At 42.7% G+C, this 22353-nt stretch overlaps 1 protein-coding gene across 5 annotated transcripts in view; it reads right to left on the reverse strand.

Moving 5' to 3' along the window:
* Positions 1-22353, reverse strand: part of INTS9 (integrator complex subunit 9) — a 74577-nt gene that overhangs the window by 44523 nt on the left and 7701 nt on the right. For all 5 annotated transcript variants that reach the window (XM_074861299.1, XM_074861296.1, XM_074861297.1 and 2 more), the window contains 6 exons: positions 20935-20995; positions 18382-18444; positions 14053-14192; positions 12070-12156; positions 7409-7529; positions 5258-5392 (listed from right to left, as the gene is read on the reverse strand). In XM_074861299.1, coding sequence (XP_074717400.1) covers positions 5258-5392; positions 7409-7529; positions 12070-12156; positions 14053-14192; positions 18382-18444; positions 20935-20995 — 607 coding nt within the window. The remainder of the gene's footprint in view (positions 1-5257; positions 5393-7408; positions 7530-12069; positions 12157-14052; positions 14193-18381; positions 18445-20934; positions 20996-22353) is intronic.

Genomic DNA, 22353 nt, shown 5'->3' on the forward strand with positions numbered 1-22353 from the left:
CACAGGGCTATGACCTCTGATCTGCTGGCTCTACAGTATATGCTGTACTGACAACCTACAGTCATAGGTACAACCCTAGATTTTGTGGTTAAAGTGCTGAGGGTAGCTATCACAAGCATCCATCCACACCCCATCTGCTTCCCAGGGGACAGAAGAGTTTAGATCTGCACAGTCTATCCTGTGCCTCACAGATGTAGCAGGGGGACTGACAATTAAATGGTCCAAGGAAATACTGTGGCAACTTGGCCACTGGCAGTCTTAGTGTTAAAGCAAATGTTGTTTCTGCCTTGACTGTGTGTAAAGGCTCACACTTTCTTCACTGAGGTCAATCATTCACAGAATCATTCAGGTTGGAAAAGCCCCTTGGGATCATTGAGTCCAACCCTCAGCCCGACTCTACAAAGTTCTCCCCTACACCACATCCCCCAACAGCTCATCCAAACGACCCTTAAACACACCCAGGGAGGAGGACTCCACCCCCTCCCTGGGCAGCCTATTCCACTCTCCAACCACTCCTTCTGTGAAAATTTTTCTCCTCATGCCCAGTCTGAACCTCCCCTGTTGCAGTTTAAAGCCGTTCCCTCTTGTTCTGTCACTAATTCCCTGGGAGAAGAGACCAGCACCAACCTCTCTACAATGTCCTTTCAGGGAGCTGTAGAGAGTGATGAGGTCTCCCCTCAGCCTTCTACTCCCCAAACTAAACAGTCCCAGCTCCTTCAACATTCAACATGTTTTATACTGGCACTTTATTAAAGCAGAATGAAAATGCATACCCACTTCTCTCCATTAGCAAACACACAGTAGAAATTTAGAAATTATACTTAAGTGTGACCTGATACTAAATATATATTCTTGATACTCAAAATTTAGCATGATTCAATCTCGAAAAGGCAAAATCCACTTCTCTCTCTGCAGATGCAGTACAGCTATGGTCAAAAGTGAACTTTTAGTCTCACTCTGGGCTGGGATGCACTTCCCACAGCTACTGTTTAAGCGAAGGTGGGCAACTGCAGCCAGCTGTATGGTATTTTATGGTTATTTATTCTCAACAGACCCTCTTCAGTCTCATCAACCAGGAAAGACTTCTATCAGAAGACACTGATAAAGAGATTTCCTCTACTGAACTTAGATCACTGTACAATTAATTCCCTTGCTCACAGTCCCTTAGTGCCATTCTTAAGTAGTTGAGAAAGACCTTGCTCTGTTAAACACGCAGGGGAATTTCGCACACTTCGACAGAAGTTTACACTGTGCACCACCTTGTAGGACCAGCCCTGTTACGTGAGATTTATTGCAATCTTTGACTCTCCATAGCGTGTCCGTGCAGATGAAATGCCAATAATGCAATAAAAAATAATATCGAATCTGCCTGTGATAATGTACATAATGATTATGCCATATTAGATACGCATAATTTCAGCTGCTATTGCACTGAGAGGGCTTGCATCGATTTTTGTGGGTTAATGTAAAGAATATGTCTTAAAAGGCTTTTAGTGACATGTCTGAACCTGTGCTGTCAACTCCTGTTCTCCACTTCAGTGGCAATGGTGTCAATTCTAGCCTCAGAAGAGGGTGAGGCAAAATTTTCAATAGAAACCATCTGCCAGAAGACAGAAGCAAAGAGAACAATTAATGGTGCCAGACCTAATGCTCAAACAAACCCTTTAAAGCTCTTCAGTTATTTTCAGCCGCTATGAATAAAGCCTTGCTGAACCCTGCACTTGTACTTCCTACAGACCTGCTGAGGATTTCACAAGATACTCCTGCTGCTGCATCCAAGATCAACCCAACAGCCAGCATTCACTGCACCCGGTTCCAGCTAATCCAGACATCCTAGGCCGTGTCTAAGCTAACTGCTTCACCTTCTATCTGCTGTTAATAGAGATGAACTGGTTGTTACAGATTATGCTGGGTTTGTGTGGTAGGGTTTTGGTAGTGGGGAAGGGGGCTTCAGCAGTGGCCCCTGGGAGAAGCTTCTTGAAAGTTCTGCCAGCTCCAAGCTGGACCCTCCTCTGGCCAAGGCCAAGCCAATTAGCGATGGTGGCCACACCTCTGTGATAATGTATTTAAGAAGGGGACCCTGAGAGGGGGTTGGGGACTTGTGAGAAGGAGTTATGAGAAGGACACCTATGCGAACACCAGGGTCAGGGGAAGGAAGGAGAGGAGGTGTGCCGGAGCAGAGCCCCTCTGTATCCCGTGGTGAGATGGCAGGGCCACCCCCTTGCCACCACGGAGGTCACCAGAGGAGCAGAGATCCACCTGTGGCACTGGAGGAGGTGACTGTACCCGAAGGAGGACAGGACTCTGAGGGAAGAAACAGCCCCCGCTTGGATGACTGCAACACGCAGGGGCGACCCACACTGGAGCAGCCCAGGAACAGCTGCAGCCCATGGGAAGAACTCAACGCCAGAGAAGGTTTGTGGAGGACTGTCTGCCGTGAGAGACACACCATGCTGGAGCAGGGAAAGAGTATGCGATGTTTCCCCCCCCTCCTCCCGAGGAGGAAGGAGCAGCAGACTGACCATAAACCCCATTTCCTGCCCCCTGTGCTGCTGGCAGGGAGGAGGTAGAGAGATCAGTAACAAAGCTGAGCCCAGGAAGAAGGGAGGGGTGGGGGGAGGTGTTTTTAAAATGTGGTAAGCTTCTCACTGTCCCACTCTGTCTGTTAAGTGTCATTATTGTTAGTGTTTGAATTAAAGTGATGTTCTTTTTTCTTCCCCTAACGAGTCTGTCTTTTGCCTGTAACTGTAACAGATGAGCCACTCCTCTCTGTCCTTATCTCTATTCCTGAGCCTTTTGCTTTATTTCCTCCTTCCCATTCCTGAGGGGGAAGGGGTAAGTGAAGGGCAGTGTGGTGCTCAGTTGTCCTCTGGGCTCAAACCACTGCACAGATATACCATAACCCTCTGCTGATTATAGATGTACCTTAAAATTTCAAGAAAACTTTAAGGCGTAATTTACACCAAAGAAGCAATCCCACTCTCTTCCCATGACTGTTAATTCCCACCCATGCTGCCTTCTCCACTGTGTCAGCACTTAAATCCCAGCACTGGCAGAAGGGAGAAGGATGGAAGGATTGAGCGGGCGCCCAGTTTTGGTCAGCTGAGATGAACCTTATCCTGTTTGCACCTTGAGAGAAGGAAATCCTTTCCAGGCTATTACTGTGTATATTAGACAAGATGTAAGAGGAAGAAGCCTTTTTCCATTTGTATGCCCAAATAATCTGTGTCTTTTCACCCTAAACAAACAAATGGCTGATAAGAGCCTGGTCAACTGAAGCTCATTTTTAATAACTACGGAGGGAGTTCCAGAAGATCAGAAAAGTGCTAAGGTTTTACTACTATTCAAAAAGCTCTGGATATGTTTTTACATAAACATATGCTGATTAACTGGATATCTTTTTAAAAATAAAACGCAGTGACTTTTCATACACTTTAAAAGATGAGAATTTCACTATGTCTGCTCACGATGATTCTATGGAGAAACAGGTCAAACAACTTTTCACTCCCTGATGAAAAAATGCTGATTTGTTGAACACAGATTTGACTCTGTGCCACTCAAGATATTGTGATCATTATATACTGTCTGTCAAACATCAACTAGATGAAGAGCTGGTTGGCAGCTTACAAAAACCACTAGTCATTATAGAATCACCGTATTGTAGGAGCTTGTACTGGTGTTCTCAGGGATTAACAGTAGGACAAAAACTATCCATTGTCTTCAACAATTATCTGGAAGCAAATATAAGATGATGATGATATCTGATATGCAAATGATATCTGGTAACATTTGTGATGTGGTAAATAACAAGGAAAGGGCAAACTGAATGCAATTTCAACTATCTGGTAAGCTATTCCTTCAAATTATGTGTCAGTACAAAATAATGCAAAGTGCACTGGACTGTATGCTAAAAAATGGGGCTCTTGGAGAACATGTGGGACAAGCAACACTGTCAGCAGAGTGAATAGTTCAGGTTTCATCTCTTGTTAGCGAACTGAGTAGGTCCCTAGGGTTTCACGTAGGCTCACAGTACATTTTCCTGCACTTGTTAAAGCTGAAACTCCCTGTCTAACTGCTACCACTTCTGCAGGTTGCAGTGAGCGAGCACAGATCTGCTGCCCGTGGGCTGTGCTCTTACCAGGCAGTTCATTCACACACCATTCCCTGCCACAGGGAGGTAACTTCCATAAAACCAGGGACTTTACCAGAAGTTTCCAGAGAAGTGATCACCTTTGGAAAATGACAAAGCATGGCCAGTCTAACCTGATAAACTGAATCTCCATTTCATGTAAACAAAGAGAAAATGCTCTCAGTTAGTAAATTGCTTTTTACAGTGCAGTTTCTCACAGAACTACTCCGTTCATATATTGTCAAATGCTGCTGCTGCTCCTTCACTAAAATGTGATAAAAGAGCACAACCCAGGCCAGTATGAGGCTGATGAGAAAAAGGGATTTAGAGACTGAGACATTGCATGTAGCTAAGTACAGCCATACTATTAAGGATGGTTTATCCATTGCAGTTGTTCAGCTCCTGAGACCAAGCTTTTAAATGAAGGATGCTGAGAAGCAAAGCTCTTTAGAAGATACTCACCTTGGGGGAAATTACTTACTGATCGTGAACCTGACACATTTTCTAAATTATTTTTAAATACCTCCTGCTAATATTGCTTTTAACTATTTTGACAACTTCTGAAGCACACAGTACTGCAAACTTCAAGCCATTCTTCGCACTAAGAATTTATGGATCTAGAGAGAATTAATTTACTGGAAATTACATCTACAGCACTATAAAGACTTTGCCCTTAGCAGAGCAGGGTGGAAAAGTTGGCAGCCAGCTAGCTATCATTTCTCCCAAGGAAGGATGTTTCAGAAGTGATACAGAAGCAGTCTGTGAACTGTATGTAAAGACTCTTCAGTGAAATATAGATTTTAAAAAATGTCACTAATGCTCTATTGTTTAACTCTACTGAAAATTTCCTTTTTAAGGTGAAGGAGAATTTCCCAGCTGGCAAGTTAACATCAAATCATTGATAACAAAGAACTTCAGTTATTTTTCCCTAGTAATTATTGATACCTGTCCACTTACCAGGGTAGTATGTCTTCTCAATGCCCACTAAGCCAAGCCAATTGCTAACAGAGGTACCTTAGTACAGCTTCTATACTACACCTCATCCCAACTAGAATAAGCCCCTCTATTTTTTTTGAGCAAAGACACTTCCCGCTACAGAAGACTAACAAAAGTCTCCTGGGGCTGTACCTGAGGGTGTGTTGTAAGTAGAGAAGATCCTGAAACATAGGAAACCTTTTCATAGTGCGACTGGATAATCCAATTGGAACTTCCAAGAGCATAGCCTGAGCTGAGGGGAGTGACCTGCACAGCACCAAACAGCTCCTGAAACACACAGCAAGAGACATTAACTTGAGTGAGCCCCCAAGAAAGTCAGAACAGGTCATTTTATCATCAGTGATACCAATTTTAAAAGTAATTCTGCTATTCAAAGCCTTTATGAAGCTAGTTTCCTGACCTTTATGTCTGCTGGTTTTATTTACTGATGTGTACCAGGACACACACTCTGAGAAAAGCTTTTCCTGAGGTAAGGCCTTCATAAAGTCTCTCTTCCATGTGAATTCTACGGCATCTAACTGAGTTCACACTGAACCGTAACTCTAAATGGAGGAATCAACCAGGATACTGATCCTCTGCTGCCTTTGCTGTATTGGAGAAGTTTGTAGGAGCTTTACATCTTTGAAAACTCTATACTCCCATAATTAAATTTTATTGATACTGGCCAGCAGGAGAGAAGGAAGAACAAGTAGTTCTCTACTGATATAAAACTCTGGGTTATGCATTTTGCTGTCGAAAACATTCAAACTCACTCACTTTCTAACTTTATTTCTTTTAAAATGTTACCTACTGGTGATTTAGAAACAACACCCTGCAAATTCAATCCAAATTTCAGCTTCAGCTCTAAGAATAAGCAACCTGACAGTTTTCTCCTTTCCAGGTGTCATTAGAAAGTTTATTGCTTTATCTGTACACAGTAACGTGTTATACTTGTTTTGAGAAAGGAAAATAAACCTCCGTGTATACCTCACTAAATTGATCAACTTTCTGGCTACTGAATAATAGAACAAGCATCTGATTCATGCAATTGTAATGATTTTTCTAGTATCTCACTACATATTTGGATGCCTTGCAAAAGGCAGCAGGGTCTCCATCCCTCAGAGTGTGTAAACCAAGACTCTACATTCTGCTGATACACAGACATGTAAAATAGGCAACAAGCCATTTTTATGTTGTCACCCAGTTTTGGGTTAAGTGGCTAATTAGGGTCTGATTCTTTTAAAAGTGAGCTTTGGGAAGAGAGAAAATATGTCTCTTTTCCCGATAACTATAAAAGAATGATTGGCTCAGATGCACAGATCTAAAATTAGGCTAGGTGCATCCACACTGTGAGGATAGTCAAAACTGAACAGTAGCCACCCATGGATACTGAGGAGTCCAAATGCCCTCAACCTGTCCAGTTGCTAGACAAAGCTGCAGCCCTTACTTATGTCAGCAGCCATGTCAGTGGTGGCTCAGGGTCCTTTTTCACCAGCTGTAATGCAGCACCACACAAACCCAAATCCACCAAATTTAGCACACAGCAGCACTGGTTACTGTTTCAAACTGTCTTACACGTAAACAGCAGTCTCCAAACTTCAGTGGCCCATTGCTTGGGTATATAAAAAATAAAAAGCTCTGGGTACACAACTTACTTTAACTCACCTTTTTATTTCTTATGGCCCTGAGCAACAATAGGAGGTATCATGGCCCATGTGCTGCCTACAAGGCATAAGGGAACACTGTACCTGCAGACTACTGAACTGTTGGTTCAGTTCATTCTAGAAACTACGCTGGATAATAGCGGCATTATAGACAACAAATGTTAGCTGGGAACCTTGGGAAAGGAGTTTTTGAAGTTCAGGTCGAACCATTAGGTTTTGTTTACAATCCCTAATTTGCAGTATAAAAGAAAGTGAAGGATAAAGCACTCAAAAGATTCCCAGAAGTGAGATACAGTAACTCAGAAGGGGATGTGGCTTACAGACGGAGAGGATGCATTCATTTGGTACATCCTCCCAGCTCTCAGTGGGCCAGCCATCAACTCCGAATTTGAAGGTACGCCACCTTAAAATTGGCCTCCCTGAGGAAGAGGAGAAACAAATGGATACTCCCTGATTTCACCAAACAAGAACCCTTCCTGGGAGACAGACTGAGGGACATTCAATGTAATCTTGTCTTGCTTTCCTAGGCTAGGGTAACTAGATCTTGAGGGAAAATAGAAAAGGAAAGGCATTTCTAGAGAAAAGCTGGGAAACAACAGGTTGTTACTGTTTTCCTGAGGACAGCTTTACAGGTACTCACAATTTTCTGAGAATACCCCACCAGCTGGATCTTACTGAGCGCAGCGTTCACTTCTGGCATGGTGTAGCACTTCCTCCACATAGACACCTCCACCGCGTCCTTCAGAGGGGTGGGCAGCAACCTGCAAAGATCAATGGGGTGTGTGCATTTTCAGAACTTCCCGATGGACCACCAGTTTTTATTCCCATTTATATTCTCCAGATCTTAGATTTTTCTCTTTTTTTCTTTTCATTTTAAATATGCCTGGTGCTTCGAAGTGAGGAGCAAGACTTTCTGCCTGTTGAGGAGCAGAAGGACACTGCCCATTTTGCCTCACCCCAAAGACTGCTCTCCTTCAGCTCTCTTTGTTGTTATTCAGCCCTTTCATCAAAGAAGTAGCTGTGATGAAGGTGTTACAGCAACTCTTGTGGTATTTTCACCACTGATGAAAGACGCTGGCTGATCTGACACATCAACATGAAACGCACCACTACAATTGGTAGAGATGACTCGGATCTTGGATCAGTGTCTATTTTGCATATCCTAAGAATTTGAAAACAAAAGCAATCCACAATCTTGTGATTAAAATACAGGTACCAGACCATGAACAAAGGCTGGCTCTGCTCTCATTTTTGTCACAGACTCTTACAAGAGCATGTGCCACTGCACCTTCAACTCAAGATACCCCACTTGCCTTCCAAGTGTACTGGCAAGGATACATTAGCTGACACTGCAGAGCTCTCTGAAATCCCCTACACGGAAGTATTTGAGATGTTTTACACCAAAGTAAAATCCATCCATTCCGCTCTTCACAGACATTGCAAGTTAGCTGGACAGCGTTGTCAAGGGAAGAAGTGAACTGTAATGGCATGGGCTGTAAGAGAGATGGCTAACTTCTGGGAAATAAATCTTCCTTAGCAACATGAACTGAGGCAGGAAGCAGCACAGCTGCCAAATGCATAAGAAGAATAGGATTTTTTTTGTATATTAAACCAACGCTAAATCAAAGGCTAATTCAAACCAATTTCCAAAGATTTATGGAAATTGGTCAAGTTTCTTTGATCAATTTGTTTAAAGGAATTTAATTTATTGTTATATCTACTAGGTCAGTGAACTCCTCCATAATTTAAGATACTGAAGAAAGGATTAAGGCCAGCTATTGCCAAGACTGCTGTACAGGTCTGGTGTGATAACTGTAATTCCTGCACATGCTGGCTGAAAGCATACTGCGCTTAAGGAAACAAACAAAGCGTTCAAGGTCTTTTTTGGGAAGTCATAAGCAGCAAAAGGCCAAACAACGTGGATAGTTGTCCACCATTGCACTGAAGCAAATTGCCTGTAAAAGCCTTTAACCTACCATAAGAAGCATTTAGTGTTGGATGCTTTCAGGAGCTTCTCTTCTGGGAAGAGGAGAATATATCTCCAGGTAATGGAGAAAAGTGGGGAATTGTCCTTGGTGACTAAAGTAAGTTTATATTAGCCTTGACTCTGTGGCTACACTGTAAATACACTCTGATCCCTAACAGAGACCAGTGGCACCAGTCTCCAGCGGTTCCATTCTTTGCTGAGTGGCACACAGAGACAACGAGGACTGCTGGTTCCTCAGGGTGTGCCCCTGCTGGCATTCAACCTGTCACCCACACTTTTAAAATTTGTACTGAAAGTTACTAGAGTATATTGAAAAGTCTGGAGTGACTCTAACACTATGGCAACATCCTATTATGGATCACTCCTAACAACCAGATGTGTGTGGGCAGATGCCAGGACAGCCAACCTACAGCCACAAACAGGAAGGTATCATGAAGAGCGTGGTCTGGTGGTCAGTATACAAAAATTATGCTTAAGAAACTCAGAGGCTTGTATTCTTAACTGGGCATCTGCACAGAGGCAGTCCCTCCCGTTCAATGCAAAGGATAACATTTAATATATGACACAACATGCTCTTGTTTGAAGGGAGAGGAGGACAGCAGTACCAAACTAGATCAGAATGCTGCCCTCTCTTGTCCACTACTCTGTCGCAGGAAACAGTCTGTTTCAGACACTTTATAGAAAGATGTAAGAAACCATCAACAGGTAGTTGACAAAGTGTCTTTCATAAGGCAACCTTCCTCTTCGGCCCCCTGAATCCTAATCAGCCTGAAAGACATCCTGGATGAGCATCTACAGAGCTTCCATGAGATTGCTCATTTAAAATAAAAACCAATGGTAATAAAACTTGCTAAGCAATTAGTTCAGACTGGATTTGATAATGGAAAAACGTAAGCCACTATAATGAACTTATTATATTTTATACAGTATTTGCATTTAAAATGCTTCAATGCTTTATCTAATGAAGATGATAATACTTTGTGTTTTATACTAACTATTCAGAGTAGAACTAGCTGAACTGTAAAGCTGTAATGGTGATTGATCAGCCTGAAAAATTAAAGTTAGACTCAGAAGTAATAAGTATTCTGTTCCAGCAACAGCCAAGTATTAAAAAAAAAATTCACCAAGGATCACATTTTCTTAAATAACGGATGTCAGTCCAACCCTGCATGTGCTATTAGCCAGGTGTTAATTTGTGGCTCAGTAGATGTTTGCTCACATGCTATAATAATCAGTTCCATTCACGCTTGCATGACACTTGTCACCAGAAATCTCAAAACACTTTGCAAACATTAATTAAGTCCCTGTATACCCTCTATGGTGGATGGGAGCTCCATTTTACAGAAGCATAGGGAACTGAAGGGGGAAACTCAAAGCACAGGTGGGGCAGAGTTGGAAACGGGATTCAGATTTGTCCCCCGTTCCAGCTCACAGACAACAGTGGTTCGTAGCAGCCTCAAGGCAGAGTTTATTATACACAGACTTACGTTACTAAAGAGCTGCAGGGCTACGTCTGGTTATCCCCACTAGCACAGCATTTCTTTGCTCTGTCTCTACCTCATGTTTAGGCAAGGTGTGCATTTTATGAAAGCTGGCGGACCCGCCAACAACATACCATACTGTGGCAGTGCTCTCTGCTCTACAGAGGTCCTGTACGTGGGACAGGACACCCTCTGTCCTCAGGGGGTAGGCGCTTATACCTTCCTCCTACCTCCACTGCTACCCCATTCCAACAGCTACTTGACAGTACCAGGGAGGAACTATCAATATTAGGGTACTTCCCAAGCCTTATGTGACAGAAAAATGTATTTTAAATATTGCTCCAACAAAAAGATTCCAGCCTTCTATAGCAGTTGAATCAGAACAAAGATTACCTCTGTGTTCGCCTCTGGAATAGTCAACAGCACACAAAGTGCTAGACAGCACTTTTTCTAAAATACGACCACCAGGAAAGTGACATTAAATGAGCTCCAAGATATATGATACTCCTTTAAACCATGCATACAAAACACATGCAGTAGTGTGATGAGAATAATGGCTGCAGTCCTCTCTCTTCACATCACTGTGAGCTTCAGGAGTGGTTCTGGTCAGACCAGTGGACTCCAAAATTAAAAAAAAAAACAACCACTATTCTGATCAGAGTATACATCAGCCAGCACAAAATTCTGATCAACTTCATCGTCTTTGGTTTTGTTTTACATCTGTGTTTTACTTGCCTTCTTCAGAAGAGAGTTATAGTGCTGAGATAAGACTGCTCCTAAGCTCAGCAGGAGAGTACAATATATAGCTAAACATATGTTAATTTGGATTTTTAATTTCTTTGCTCTGTGATATTGGAAAATATCAAGACTACTTTTATAATGTATGAAATAATTCATTTTTAGTAAACTTTTAAATCAAGTCACGTTAAGAATTAGGAGTAGAAAATGGGAGATCAATTAAAAATGCACAAAGCAGGTTTTAAAAATAACTTTCTAATCAACCGGCCCTATCTTTAAAATGTGCCAAAAACGAAACTGACTCCTCCATAGAACATGTTGTGCACCTAAAGCTGTTTTTATTTCCAAGGAAAGCATTATGTGCAATTAGTAAACTATATGGATCATTTTTAGATTACACAGGCTTTCAAAATTTTACATGTAGAAGACCTCAATTTTGAGTACCTTGTTGTTAGGTATTGAGGGAATAATGGACATGGAGTTTCCAACTAACCTTTTTTATTCAGATTTCAATTTGCTTCTAAGATTTGAAAAGCCAAAAAAACCACCTCTGCTGTTCAAGTGCAAAATAACTGCAGCCCTGGGAAGAAAGGTAGCACTGCTCTGGGTGGCCATCAGGGACCTCCAACAGTTGTGTCTTCACTTTCTTAACATTTCAGCAAACATAAATATAAAAATCATTTTAAATTAAAATTATTCCAATACATTATAATTAAGTTTAAATAGCTTATTAGTTTCAACAAGTTTTTATAATGTTAATACAAAAATCTGCTGGTTTTACCTACCATCATGGAGCTAAACTATGTGAGAGGAGACCAGGGGAGACTTTTGTGTTACCAAGTCTTCCTTCAGGAATCAAACTCATATGGTTGTTTGGAAGACCAACAACGTGCAAATCATTGAAGAAAGAACCAGCTCAAGCAGTCATAGCTGTAAAGCTCCTCAGCTTTTTTTTCTGCTTAATGGTAGTAGCACTCTCAAATGGTGGCAGCTGAGCCATCATTACAGTGAATTCCAAACTCTGGTCAATGCTTTGGACAGTGTTTTGGTCAGTGTTTTAGGACAGTCACCCTTTCCTGGTGGCTGGCTCCTTACCTCTGCACCTCCTTGTTCTTCCACATGGAGGCAGACTGAGCCTTTGGCACACGTTCAATGGAATTCACCAGTTCTTCCATGAGAAGTCTGAAAAGACATCATAACTAAATTAGTATTGCAGCCCTTCACACAGGAGAGAATTTTATCCCAAATGGTTCCAAAATATCACACAAATTGTAACACTATTACACAGTTTTAAAGAGAGGTCCTTCATAGAATCATAGAATGGTTTGGGTTGGAAGGGACCTGAAAGATCATCCAGTCCCACCTCCCTGCCCAGGGCAGGGACACCTTCCACTAGCCCGGGTTGCCCAAAGCCCCGTCCAACCTGGCCTTGAACCCTTCCAGGGAGGGGGCAGCCACAGCTTCTCTGGGCAACCTGTGCCAGGGCCTCACCACCCTCACAGGGAAGAATTTCTTCCTTAGATCTAATCTAAATCTACTCTCTTTCAGTTTAAAAACCCTCTTCCCACAGAGGCATCGCAGCAATTACCCTCACAAACATTAGTCCTGTTTCCCCACTGAGCGCATCAAGCTCAAGTTAGTCCCATTCTGTTTGCCTGGTTGCGACAGCAGAGCATCTGGCCCACTGGGTCACGGGTTATTTGGAAAGCAGTAGGACAAGAGAAACTCCCAAATCTCTCTCCTGCTGCACAAGATGATTTCTTCATTACTGACTGCTTGTCATATGGAACGAGACAAAATATAGGAAGAAAACTCATTAGCTGATGCCTGTTTATCACTTAGAGAAGCCAAGCACATTGTCAGAGTGAACTCTCCTCATATACAAATGCACAATACAGCATTTGAGACAGAAAAATACGCCAGGAATTAAAAACTGGCACTGCAGATCTCACTGCCCAAAATTAAACTGCATTTGTAACTGTATGTGTGCTTCCCCTTAAAGGTAGGAAGTAGCAGATTTAACTGCAGAAGAACGGCATCTGGAATTACTTGGGGTGGGGAGAAGCACACCAGTATCCTCTCCAACAAGACTACGCTTGTTATCTTCAGCTATGGGCCAGCAATACCCCAGAGGTCTACTACTAGTTCATATTTATACAATTCCTTTCTCCTACAAGGGCCTTCAGTTTCTGTTTGTTTTTACACAAAGGGAGAACTACTCTGGCGTGGAAAGTTTGCACAGGACCTTTAACAGACAAAGATTCCTGCCCTGAAGTGCTTACAGAGTAGTTCAGATACCACGGCCTAATCTGGTTTCTAATTATTGAACATGGCAGCTGTTCTGTATGAGAGATGCACACAGCACAAGTCCAGTTCGACTTCATCAAGGGCCAAACCCGCAGCCTTTGGTATTGACCTACCCAATCAACAGACAACTTTTTAAGAAAAGACTGCCAAATTCGATGACCAAGTATTAAGTTTTTGACTGCCCTGTCACGTCTTACATTTTCTACTTCAGCCTCATGTGTCTGCTGTTTTTCTTAGCACTTCTCTTTGGAGTTCAGAGTTTATGTATCTCAACTGTCATTTGAGATGGAGCCAGCTTAAATTCCCCTCCATGATGTGGAGAAAAGTGTGATTACATGAATTTCAAATGCTGAAAAACTGCAAGGCAATAATCTTAAAGTCATTTATTATTGAAGACTGGTGATTCCTCTTTTGTTTAAGGGGAGTAGAGAGGAGCAGAAGAGATCTTTCGTTCATGGTTTTTCAAGGTTTGAAGTTGGCTATATGGCAATTGCTGCTCAAGGTGTCTCAGTCCACTCAAGATCTACTATCCCACATCCACTGCCTGGACTCAACACAAAGCACCTGCTGCAAAAGTTGAAGACAGATGGTTGCAGAGGTTGGGAAACATTGAGTTAACACATTTGCAGCACTAAGGACTTGGCTGGCATTCAGCTACTGCCTAAGAGCCTCTTCGGAACATTAGACACCGCTCCTCTACCCATATTGTCCTTTACACCTTTTCCTTAGCAGTGATGAAAGAGGAGTAGAGAATATTAAGGGGCTTTTTACCTGCCAATCTGAACAGTGGGCTCAGTGGCATACACTGTTCCAGTGAATCCTGTGTACTCTGTGATATAGGGCAATGCCATCATGCAGTGATAGTTTGAGATCAAGATTACATCTACCGTGGAGAGGTCAAGCAGCTCAGTCTGAAAACAGAGGAAAGAGATAAGCAACATGTAACCCTTTCATGCAGTTTAAGCAACGGCAAAAAAAAACTTTTTAAAAAAAACCCTTTATATTGCAGGAATGTAAACAGTTTAGGAAAAAGAAGGCAGGGGGGAGCATGTCTCAGCTGTGGCAAAAATTAATGTTTCCTTTAAATTAACAAGATTTATTTTAAAAGCCCCCTAAAATTATTTCCTTCTCAAATCTGAAAAGGAAAGCATGTCCTGGGTTTGTCTGTCTTTCATGTAATGAAATGGCTGCTGTTAAGAGAGGCATGATGATTAGACTTTTATCAAAGAACTGATGCGTGGGCTTCCTTAGGGAGGAACACTGGGCAGGCACCAAAACTTCTGCAGTAGCAATTTAGCAGAGTGTCTCATATTTTTATGTGGCACATGGTACTGTACCCCAGGAGAGTGAGAGAGATGAAAGTAGATTGTATTTATTCATATGCTTAAAATAATTCTCCTATTTTCCCAAACTAAATGCTTGGCATCTTCATCATTCACATTTTCTACAGCAGGAGATTAAGCTCATTCATAGGATACAACAAAACAGACGGGTAGGTCCAATGTGTTTTGATGTGACAGTTAAGACAGCAGTTCAGAGAGTGAAAGAAGATTTCACACATTGTTAAAGGAATTTTAATTAGAAATATTTACTGGTAATGCTTTAACACAAATGGTGTCAAGTCAGAAATTTACAAGATATATGACCTCTAACTCAGTTATTATAGAGCAGCTAATGGAATTCAACACTCATCAAGCACATATTATCTGATTACAAGGCTTGGTCCAGCAATTTGAATAAAAAAGGCAAGAAAGTAGGTCACTCAGCCTTTCAGAGGGCTGACACAGTGCTCTGGTGACAAGCTGCTTAACTCATAGCTAAGCATTCACGGTTTCAATCCATGATCACAGCTAATGTTGGAGGCATGATCTCCAAGCTGAGTAGAGTAGGTGAAACACCATCCTCAGATTCATGACAGGGCACCCTTTTATCTTACGAAGCTTGCCAGGCAGAAATACACTCACTATGTGCTATCAAAGAGCCTGCTGATGCCTGCTCCTACCAAGCTGGCCCTTCACGTCTTGGTTTCCAACTGTGTCCAAACCATACAGAATCAAATGGGGAGTCACTCAGCCCCAAGCTGAACCCCAGCCCAGCAAGCCATCACAGAATTACAGAATCATCTAGGTTAGAAAAGACCTTGAAGATCATCCAGTCCAACCACAAACCTCACACTGACCATTCCCAACTCCACCAGATCCCTCAGTGCTGGGTCAACCCGACTCTTCAACCCCTCCAGGGATGGGGACTCCCCCCCTGCCCTGGGCAGCCCATTCCAACGCCCAACAACCCCTTCTGCAAAGAAATACTTCCTAAGAGCCAGTCTGACCCTGCCCTGCCGCAGCTTGAGGCCATTCCCTCTTGTCCTGGCGCTGGTTCCTCAGTTCAAGAGACTCATCCCCCCTCTCTGCACCCTCCTTTCAGGGAGTTGTAGAGGGCCATGAGGTCTCCCCTCAGCCTCCTCTTCTCCAGACTAAACCCCCCCAGTTCCCTCAGCCTCTCCCCATCAGACCTGTGCTCCAGACCCTGCATCAGCTCCGTTGCCCTTCTCTGGACACGCTCAAGTCATTCAATGGCCTTTTTGTAGCGAGGGGCCCAAAACTGAACACAGTAATTGAGGGGTGGCCTCCCCAGTTCCGAGTCCAGGGGTAAGATCCCTTCCCTGTCCCTGCTGGCCATGCTATTGCTGATGCAAGCCAGGATGCCATTGGCCTTCTTGGCCACCTGGGCACACTGCTGGCTCATGTTCAGCCAACTGTCAGTCAATCCCCCCAGGTCCTTTTCTGCCTGGCAGCTCTCCAGCCACTCCTCCCCAAGCCTGTAGCCCTGCTGGGGGCTGTTGTAGCCAAAGTGCAGAACCCGGCATCAGGAGGATACAGACTACCACTTGACAAGCTTAAGCATCCCACATTTCAGCATCGTAGAAGCATTTACTAATAGGATGAAAAGGGTGTCAAAACCAAAATAAAGTATAATTTTCCCTGGGACTTGCGGCAATCTCACTAAAAGGGCCTATGAACTGAAGAGGTCTAAAAATGTTTCTTGAATGTGAAGTGAGAGAGACCAGAAGATTGCCAAGCAAAGAGAGGGCTGCACCCTGCACTCTGACATGTGGAAGTGTACTCTGCTGCTGAGACAGCCTCTTATCACCTTGTGGCTTCTGGATTCCATTCAAAACTTGGCTTTCTTTGGCAATGGTGTTCCTGGAAGTGATACTGTGATTCTCAAACCAACTGCTTTTGCAGACAACTTTCTTCAAAAGAAGTGGCATGGAAAGAGACAAAAAGGAGACAAAGAAGAAGACAAAGCCTCTTTCACACAGGCTCCTTACACTGCGCTGCCAAACACAAGCAACATATTTCTACTCTGCTGATGCATTTGGCTGGCCATGACACCTGAACCCTCCTCCAGACAAGGGAGCCTGTGAAGCTAGAGATGCGAGCTGTGCATCACCAGAGGATCTGCTCCTAGAGCTCGCAGAGGAGACTTGGCATCTGTTGAGAACTTTGGGAACCGAAGCATTTGAGAGGCCATTTGTAAAGTCCCTACAAGGGTGACATGCGTGGCTGGTTGCTGTCTTCTAGTTGTACCATGGACTGCTGGAAAACAGAGTTAGATTCAGTGATGACACTGGTATAACGAAGCAGCAACTTCCCATCAGTCATATTTAGAGCTACACATGTGGGTAATTTCCAGCCCAACAAAGTAACCAGAAAGCCTAGTTGAAGCACCCTAAACCCCAGCAGATTATCATTCCTGTGCATGGCCTCAATTCTGAATGGAATCCAAAATGTAAACTCAATCCTTCCCAAGATCTGGGCCATAATGGCACTTTCTAGACATACAGATGCTTCCTACATATCTCCCTTCCACAGGACAGTAACCAGAAAGCTCACAAGAACTCAGAATTATTAGGGGTTTTTGGGTTTTTTTTGTCTGATTGGATTATATCCATTCCAGTTGGGGAAAACAAGCAATTACACACAGATCTGTTGATACCACTTGCCAAAACTATTAACAAAGCTGTTAACTTGCTTCAAAGAATCAAGATGACAATAGTCAGAAGCTGTAAGAGGTGAGTTTTGTGGAATCAACAATCAGAAGTGCTGTTGCCAGAACCCCAGAAAGCTGACAACCACCTTCCAGGAATGTTTTGTACTTCCTGTCAACAAGGTCAGGCAGAAAGGAAAAAAAAAAAAAAATTGCTGCCCAAAAGCAATCATCTCTATCTTTGAAAGACAGAGAAAACATCCCAACATGAAATGAAAGAACTGATGTTATCACAGTCTGAACACAGCTGAGGAAAGAGGATACTATTCCCAGACTATTCCCCACCATTCACCCCCATCACTCTCCGCTCAGCTTTTCACTTCTTCAGCTTTCCTACATACACTGTTAATCTGATCAGTCAGGTAAGCTCAGTTAATTCAAACATTTTCAATAGTCTTGCTTTATTTTTTTTAAAACCCAGGTATTCTTGAAAAAAAAACCCAAAAAAACCAGCTTGAGAAGCAGCCACTTGCAGTTATGTCAGTGAATGTGAAGGTACAGTTCTTCCCTCAAAGAGGCAGTGATGAATAGCTAAGAAGGCAGCAAAACTTTTTAACCTAAATTTGCTGCCAGCAGAACAGCACATCTGACTGCAGCCCAGCAGAATCAAACAGTGACTTAACCACACGGTCGGCTCCCCAGGGGAGCTCCACTAGGCAGGTCATGCATCTGTGGTTAGAGACAAGCAGCCTTCCTTGTCTTCATTCACTGCCCTTATCTAGATCAGCACATGTATCCTGTCATAATCAAGTCCAGCTCAGTCATATTGTCTTTGCAAGGTCCATAAAAAGGGACAGTTAAGTCTTATTCTTCTGTGAGATATTGATCTGCTCAGAGACCTACCAGATCTCCCAAAACCATTGTCGAAAAGGGTTGTTTCCATCCTTTTTCCAGTGTCACAGATACTAGAGGCACCTTAACAGCACAGAGGTTTTAGCAGTATTGTGAGTACTGATAAATTAGCATGAATCTAATAATAATAATTTAGCAAGTTTCTCCCACATGATTGAATGGAGTCAGATTTCTCAGTAAGGCTTTGATTAAACTCACCTCTGGTAAACAGAACTCAGGCACAGAGTCTACAAACACATGGCCAGAGCACTCCTTTAGTTCCTGTAAGAAAAGCACATCAACAGAGAAGACACAAAAATGCAATGCAATGTTACTCCAACGCAGCAGATTTTGCACTTTCAAAACCTTATCGCAGGTAATTTCCAGCCCGTTACTACATTATGTTTATCCCCTCTTCTAGATACAATTTGCTGCAAGCAGATCTGCTGAAATGGCTTTCATGCAAGATGAGGCTGCTTGGTACTTCAAGGGATCAGATGCTTGTTTGGAGGAACAGAGAGAACACTCTGGGAGGTAAGGAAAGGGACCCTAGTAACCACTGACTGGTTTTGCTGGGGTCATGAAGGAGGTGCTGTCCTGCAAAGCTGCGTTTTCTCTGCTCTCCCAACTGCAGATGTGTTGGCTGGGAAACCTGTAACAATCCACGTTGACTTTGTCTACCAGAATCAGGAGTAAAGTATGAATTGAAAAGTGGGTCAGGAAGACCACTCTTCCCAGAACTGCTGCTCTCCTGACCTGGAAGGTGTGCACAGCACCCTTATAGCACCCTGGCTATCTTACAAGTTTGGAATTTAGTTTTGGTTCCAAATAACATCAAACCTTTTCTGTCTTATTAGGAGCAGAATACAATTTTTAGCCTCTGCCTCACAGCATCTGATGAAACACCTTTTGGGTATCTAAGCTCCACGTGGCACTTTTTGTTCGATTTCTCTCTAATGGATCTCTAGTCCCCTATTTTCTTCCTTTTTTTTCCAAGGCTGACATCAGAAATCTTTGTCACACGAGAAGTCACATTCTTCAGGATTATGTATGGAACAAAAATATTCCCAACTCTAGTCCTAACACACCTCACAGGCTACCTATCTCCCACTCTGCCTTCTCCTGTGGATGCTTCTCTTGCTTGTCCCAAAGCGAGTGGTCTCAGCCACCTTCAGACTGACAGAATTAAAAATTGAATCCAATTCTTAATAATTACAGTGCACCTGCCAACTAATAATGAATGAGCAATTACATCTAGTGGCAGAAGTCTCCTAACCTCATCTCAAGGGAGTTCAAAATGATTAAAACTAGATCGCAGCAAATTTCAATGCCTCTCCAGGACTTAAGTTTTATAACTGTCATCCAGAGAGTGCTATAACAGGAATGTCCACCCAACATGATAAAACATCCCCCTTTGACTCCTTCCCTTGCCTTTTTCCAGCACGGGTCAAAGAATTTACCATTCCATGCAGTTACAATGGTCAAGGTGAAGGTAAGAGATGCTGCCTTTGAATTTTTAACACGATTTCCATTGACACTGTGCGAGTTTGAAGATTTCTCCTGAGCACACACTGCTGCAGCAGCACCACAGAAATGTAAGTATATCACATATAAAAATATATACAGCCTACCCGCTCTTTGGACAGAATGGAGTCCAAAGCTCTGAGACCAAGGCTGGGGTTCAGGAGAAACAAATTCCAGGGAATTCAAACTGGGCAACTCCATTCCTGTCACTGAGCCTCTGTGGCTCTGCGATTGCCAGTTAGCATGTGTTCTGAATAGAGTTGTTACTATTTTACTAACGGAAATGCTGCCTATACAGTTTCTTTTGTCTCCAATGAGAAGAAAAATCAGGTCTTTAATCTATGATCTTCAGCTCCCTTGCCTGTAAAAATCAGATCAATCCATTTTGTCCACCTCAAAGTCCTCTACAAAAGCAACTGTTATTACTGTTTTCCTTTAATGTTCACATAGTCAGAGAACAGTCTATTAAAACAGTATTTTCTCTACTGATACCTATTGCTGCACACATTTGAAATGTATCTGCCTATTTTACTAACATCTGACATATTTTTGTGTTCATTGTTCCCCTATGGCAGATCAAGCTGGATGCTGCAGTGCCTAGTTTTGGTTGAAGCCCTGGATAAATTCTGCCTACAAAACTAATGTAATAAAAAGGGGGGGAAAAAAGAAAAATTCGGTGTCTCTCATGTAGCTGAGTAAGTCCTGTGTCTTAGAACTAGGAGCCCAGAGATAATATCCTCCCTGCTATGTCCAGCAGCAGAACACATGTTGATTTCAGAGGCCAAAGACACGCTTTTCCTCTATGAGAGACCTCCCATCGGCAAACCATTCACTTTCTCATAGTTCTCCTGCCTAAAAAAAGGTATGATACCAACCTCATTTATAAGCATGCTATGAAGCTTTACTGTCAGAAAAGTGAGGCTGTTGAATAAAAGGTACTCTAAGAAGGCAAAGCACTATTATTTATGGAGCTCCATGAAGTAAGAAAATATTCATACTGATGATTTCTGCATTTTGAGAGGATTTTTTTAAAAAGCTAGGCTACCTCTGAAGACTGAAAGCCTCAGAGTTGCTGTTAGCATTTTGTTTCAAAACGTTCTGCTCTACAAGGACATCATGGCTGGTAAGACTACACATTGAAACCTTTGCGATGAGTCAGCATGGAAGTATTGTTCCTGCAGCACAAGCTCCTTAACCTGTCAGGTAGCTTTTTGCACGGCAAGAAAATTCTAACCATCGGTACAGTACCTTGTCCAGAAACGTGCTTCCATCTTTCAAAACCCAACCAGGAAGTTTGGACAGCCTGGGGCTGCAGAAAGAGAAAAAAAAAAATAATATTGCAATATGAATTATATCATTATCAGTCACTAAGCATAGACCTTCTGTCTGGTGTCACACAGGAAGAGAACACCATTTCTGTCTCGGGGAACTAACAATCTCAATAAAACAGACAGACAGTTTCACTGTTTAAGTGTTCAACTGAAATGACTTTTACAAATCATGACTATGACACTTATAAGTAAAAAGAGTAAGAGGACGACACATGCAGGGAATTTGATTTTAGTCATTTATGGTGAGAATTTCAAAAAGGCTCAGTGCTGCTTATGTTGCCCTGTGGTGAAACTGGCTGTATAAACAGAAGAAGTTAGGGCAGCAACAAACTCTATGCCTGAAACAGTAAAAAAAGCAGCATAAAACTGCACTGGGATAGAAGATGACAGACAAATACTCCCATTGGCAATGGCAGGGAGAGCCCAAAGCTCTGGACCAAGTCATTTATAGACACAGAGATTGTGATTTTATTGGTTTCACGCTTAGGTCTCACCCTGAAGACCCACACTAAGAGCTGTACAGTGTGTTTACCTGGGTTGGAAAGACAAAGGGACAAGGAGGTTTTGCTGCAAACTGCATGCTTTAAGCTGGCAGGTCTGGTAACATTCAGCAATGGTAGGGCCCCTTTTTTTTAAGTATTTCAAATGCTAATAAAGAAAAGTCAAAGTGGATGCTGTAATCCTGAGTTTACATTAGTAATTGCTGCAGCATTTCTTGCTACCATAACTGGAAAGACATATTTATACTTCACAGTCACATTTGATTTTTGGGTGAGCCTACAACTGAGCTCTAAACCCACTGTCTGCCCAGATTCAAGCACATCTACAGAAATCCAGAAGAGAAAAGAAAAAGTTGAGGAAACAAGAGAATTCGACCCACACAGAACCAAGCCCTGCAACAACCTCAGATTTGGAGACAGAACTCGAGAACCCGGTCGCAATGAAATCTGCAAGCGGTGTGCACTAAGCTCTATGGACAGACATGCTTATATGCTATAAGGGCTTTGAAATTTCAGATCTTGAAAATAGGAAGTGATTCAAGGGCTCAGAGGACTGCTGTATTCAGACTAACATCAGCATAAAAGAATAAATTCTAACTGGCACTCCAGAAGGTCACAAGGAAGGAAAATGGGGAAATCTAAGACTCAAGGAGTGAAGACAGAAGGTAAGGGTGACAGCAGAAGGATATGTCATCGAGAAGCTATGCCAGAGAAGTGCAACCCCCTTTTGAGGATAAAGAGAAGTAGTCAGATGATAGAAAAGATGAAGTGGCTAAATGTACTCCCCACTGACACATTCAAAAGCACAACTTAAGAGCAGTATTTTGGAGACTGAG

Source organism: Strix uralensis, chromosome 3, assembly GCF_047716275.1.
Source record: "Strix uralensis isolate ZFMK-TIS-50842 chromosome 3, bStrUra1, whole genome shotgun sequence".
Lineage (NCBI taxonomy): Eukaryota > Metazoa > Chordata > Aves > Strigiformes > Strigidae > Strix > Strix uralensis.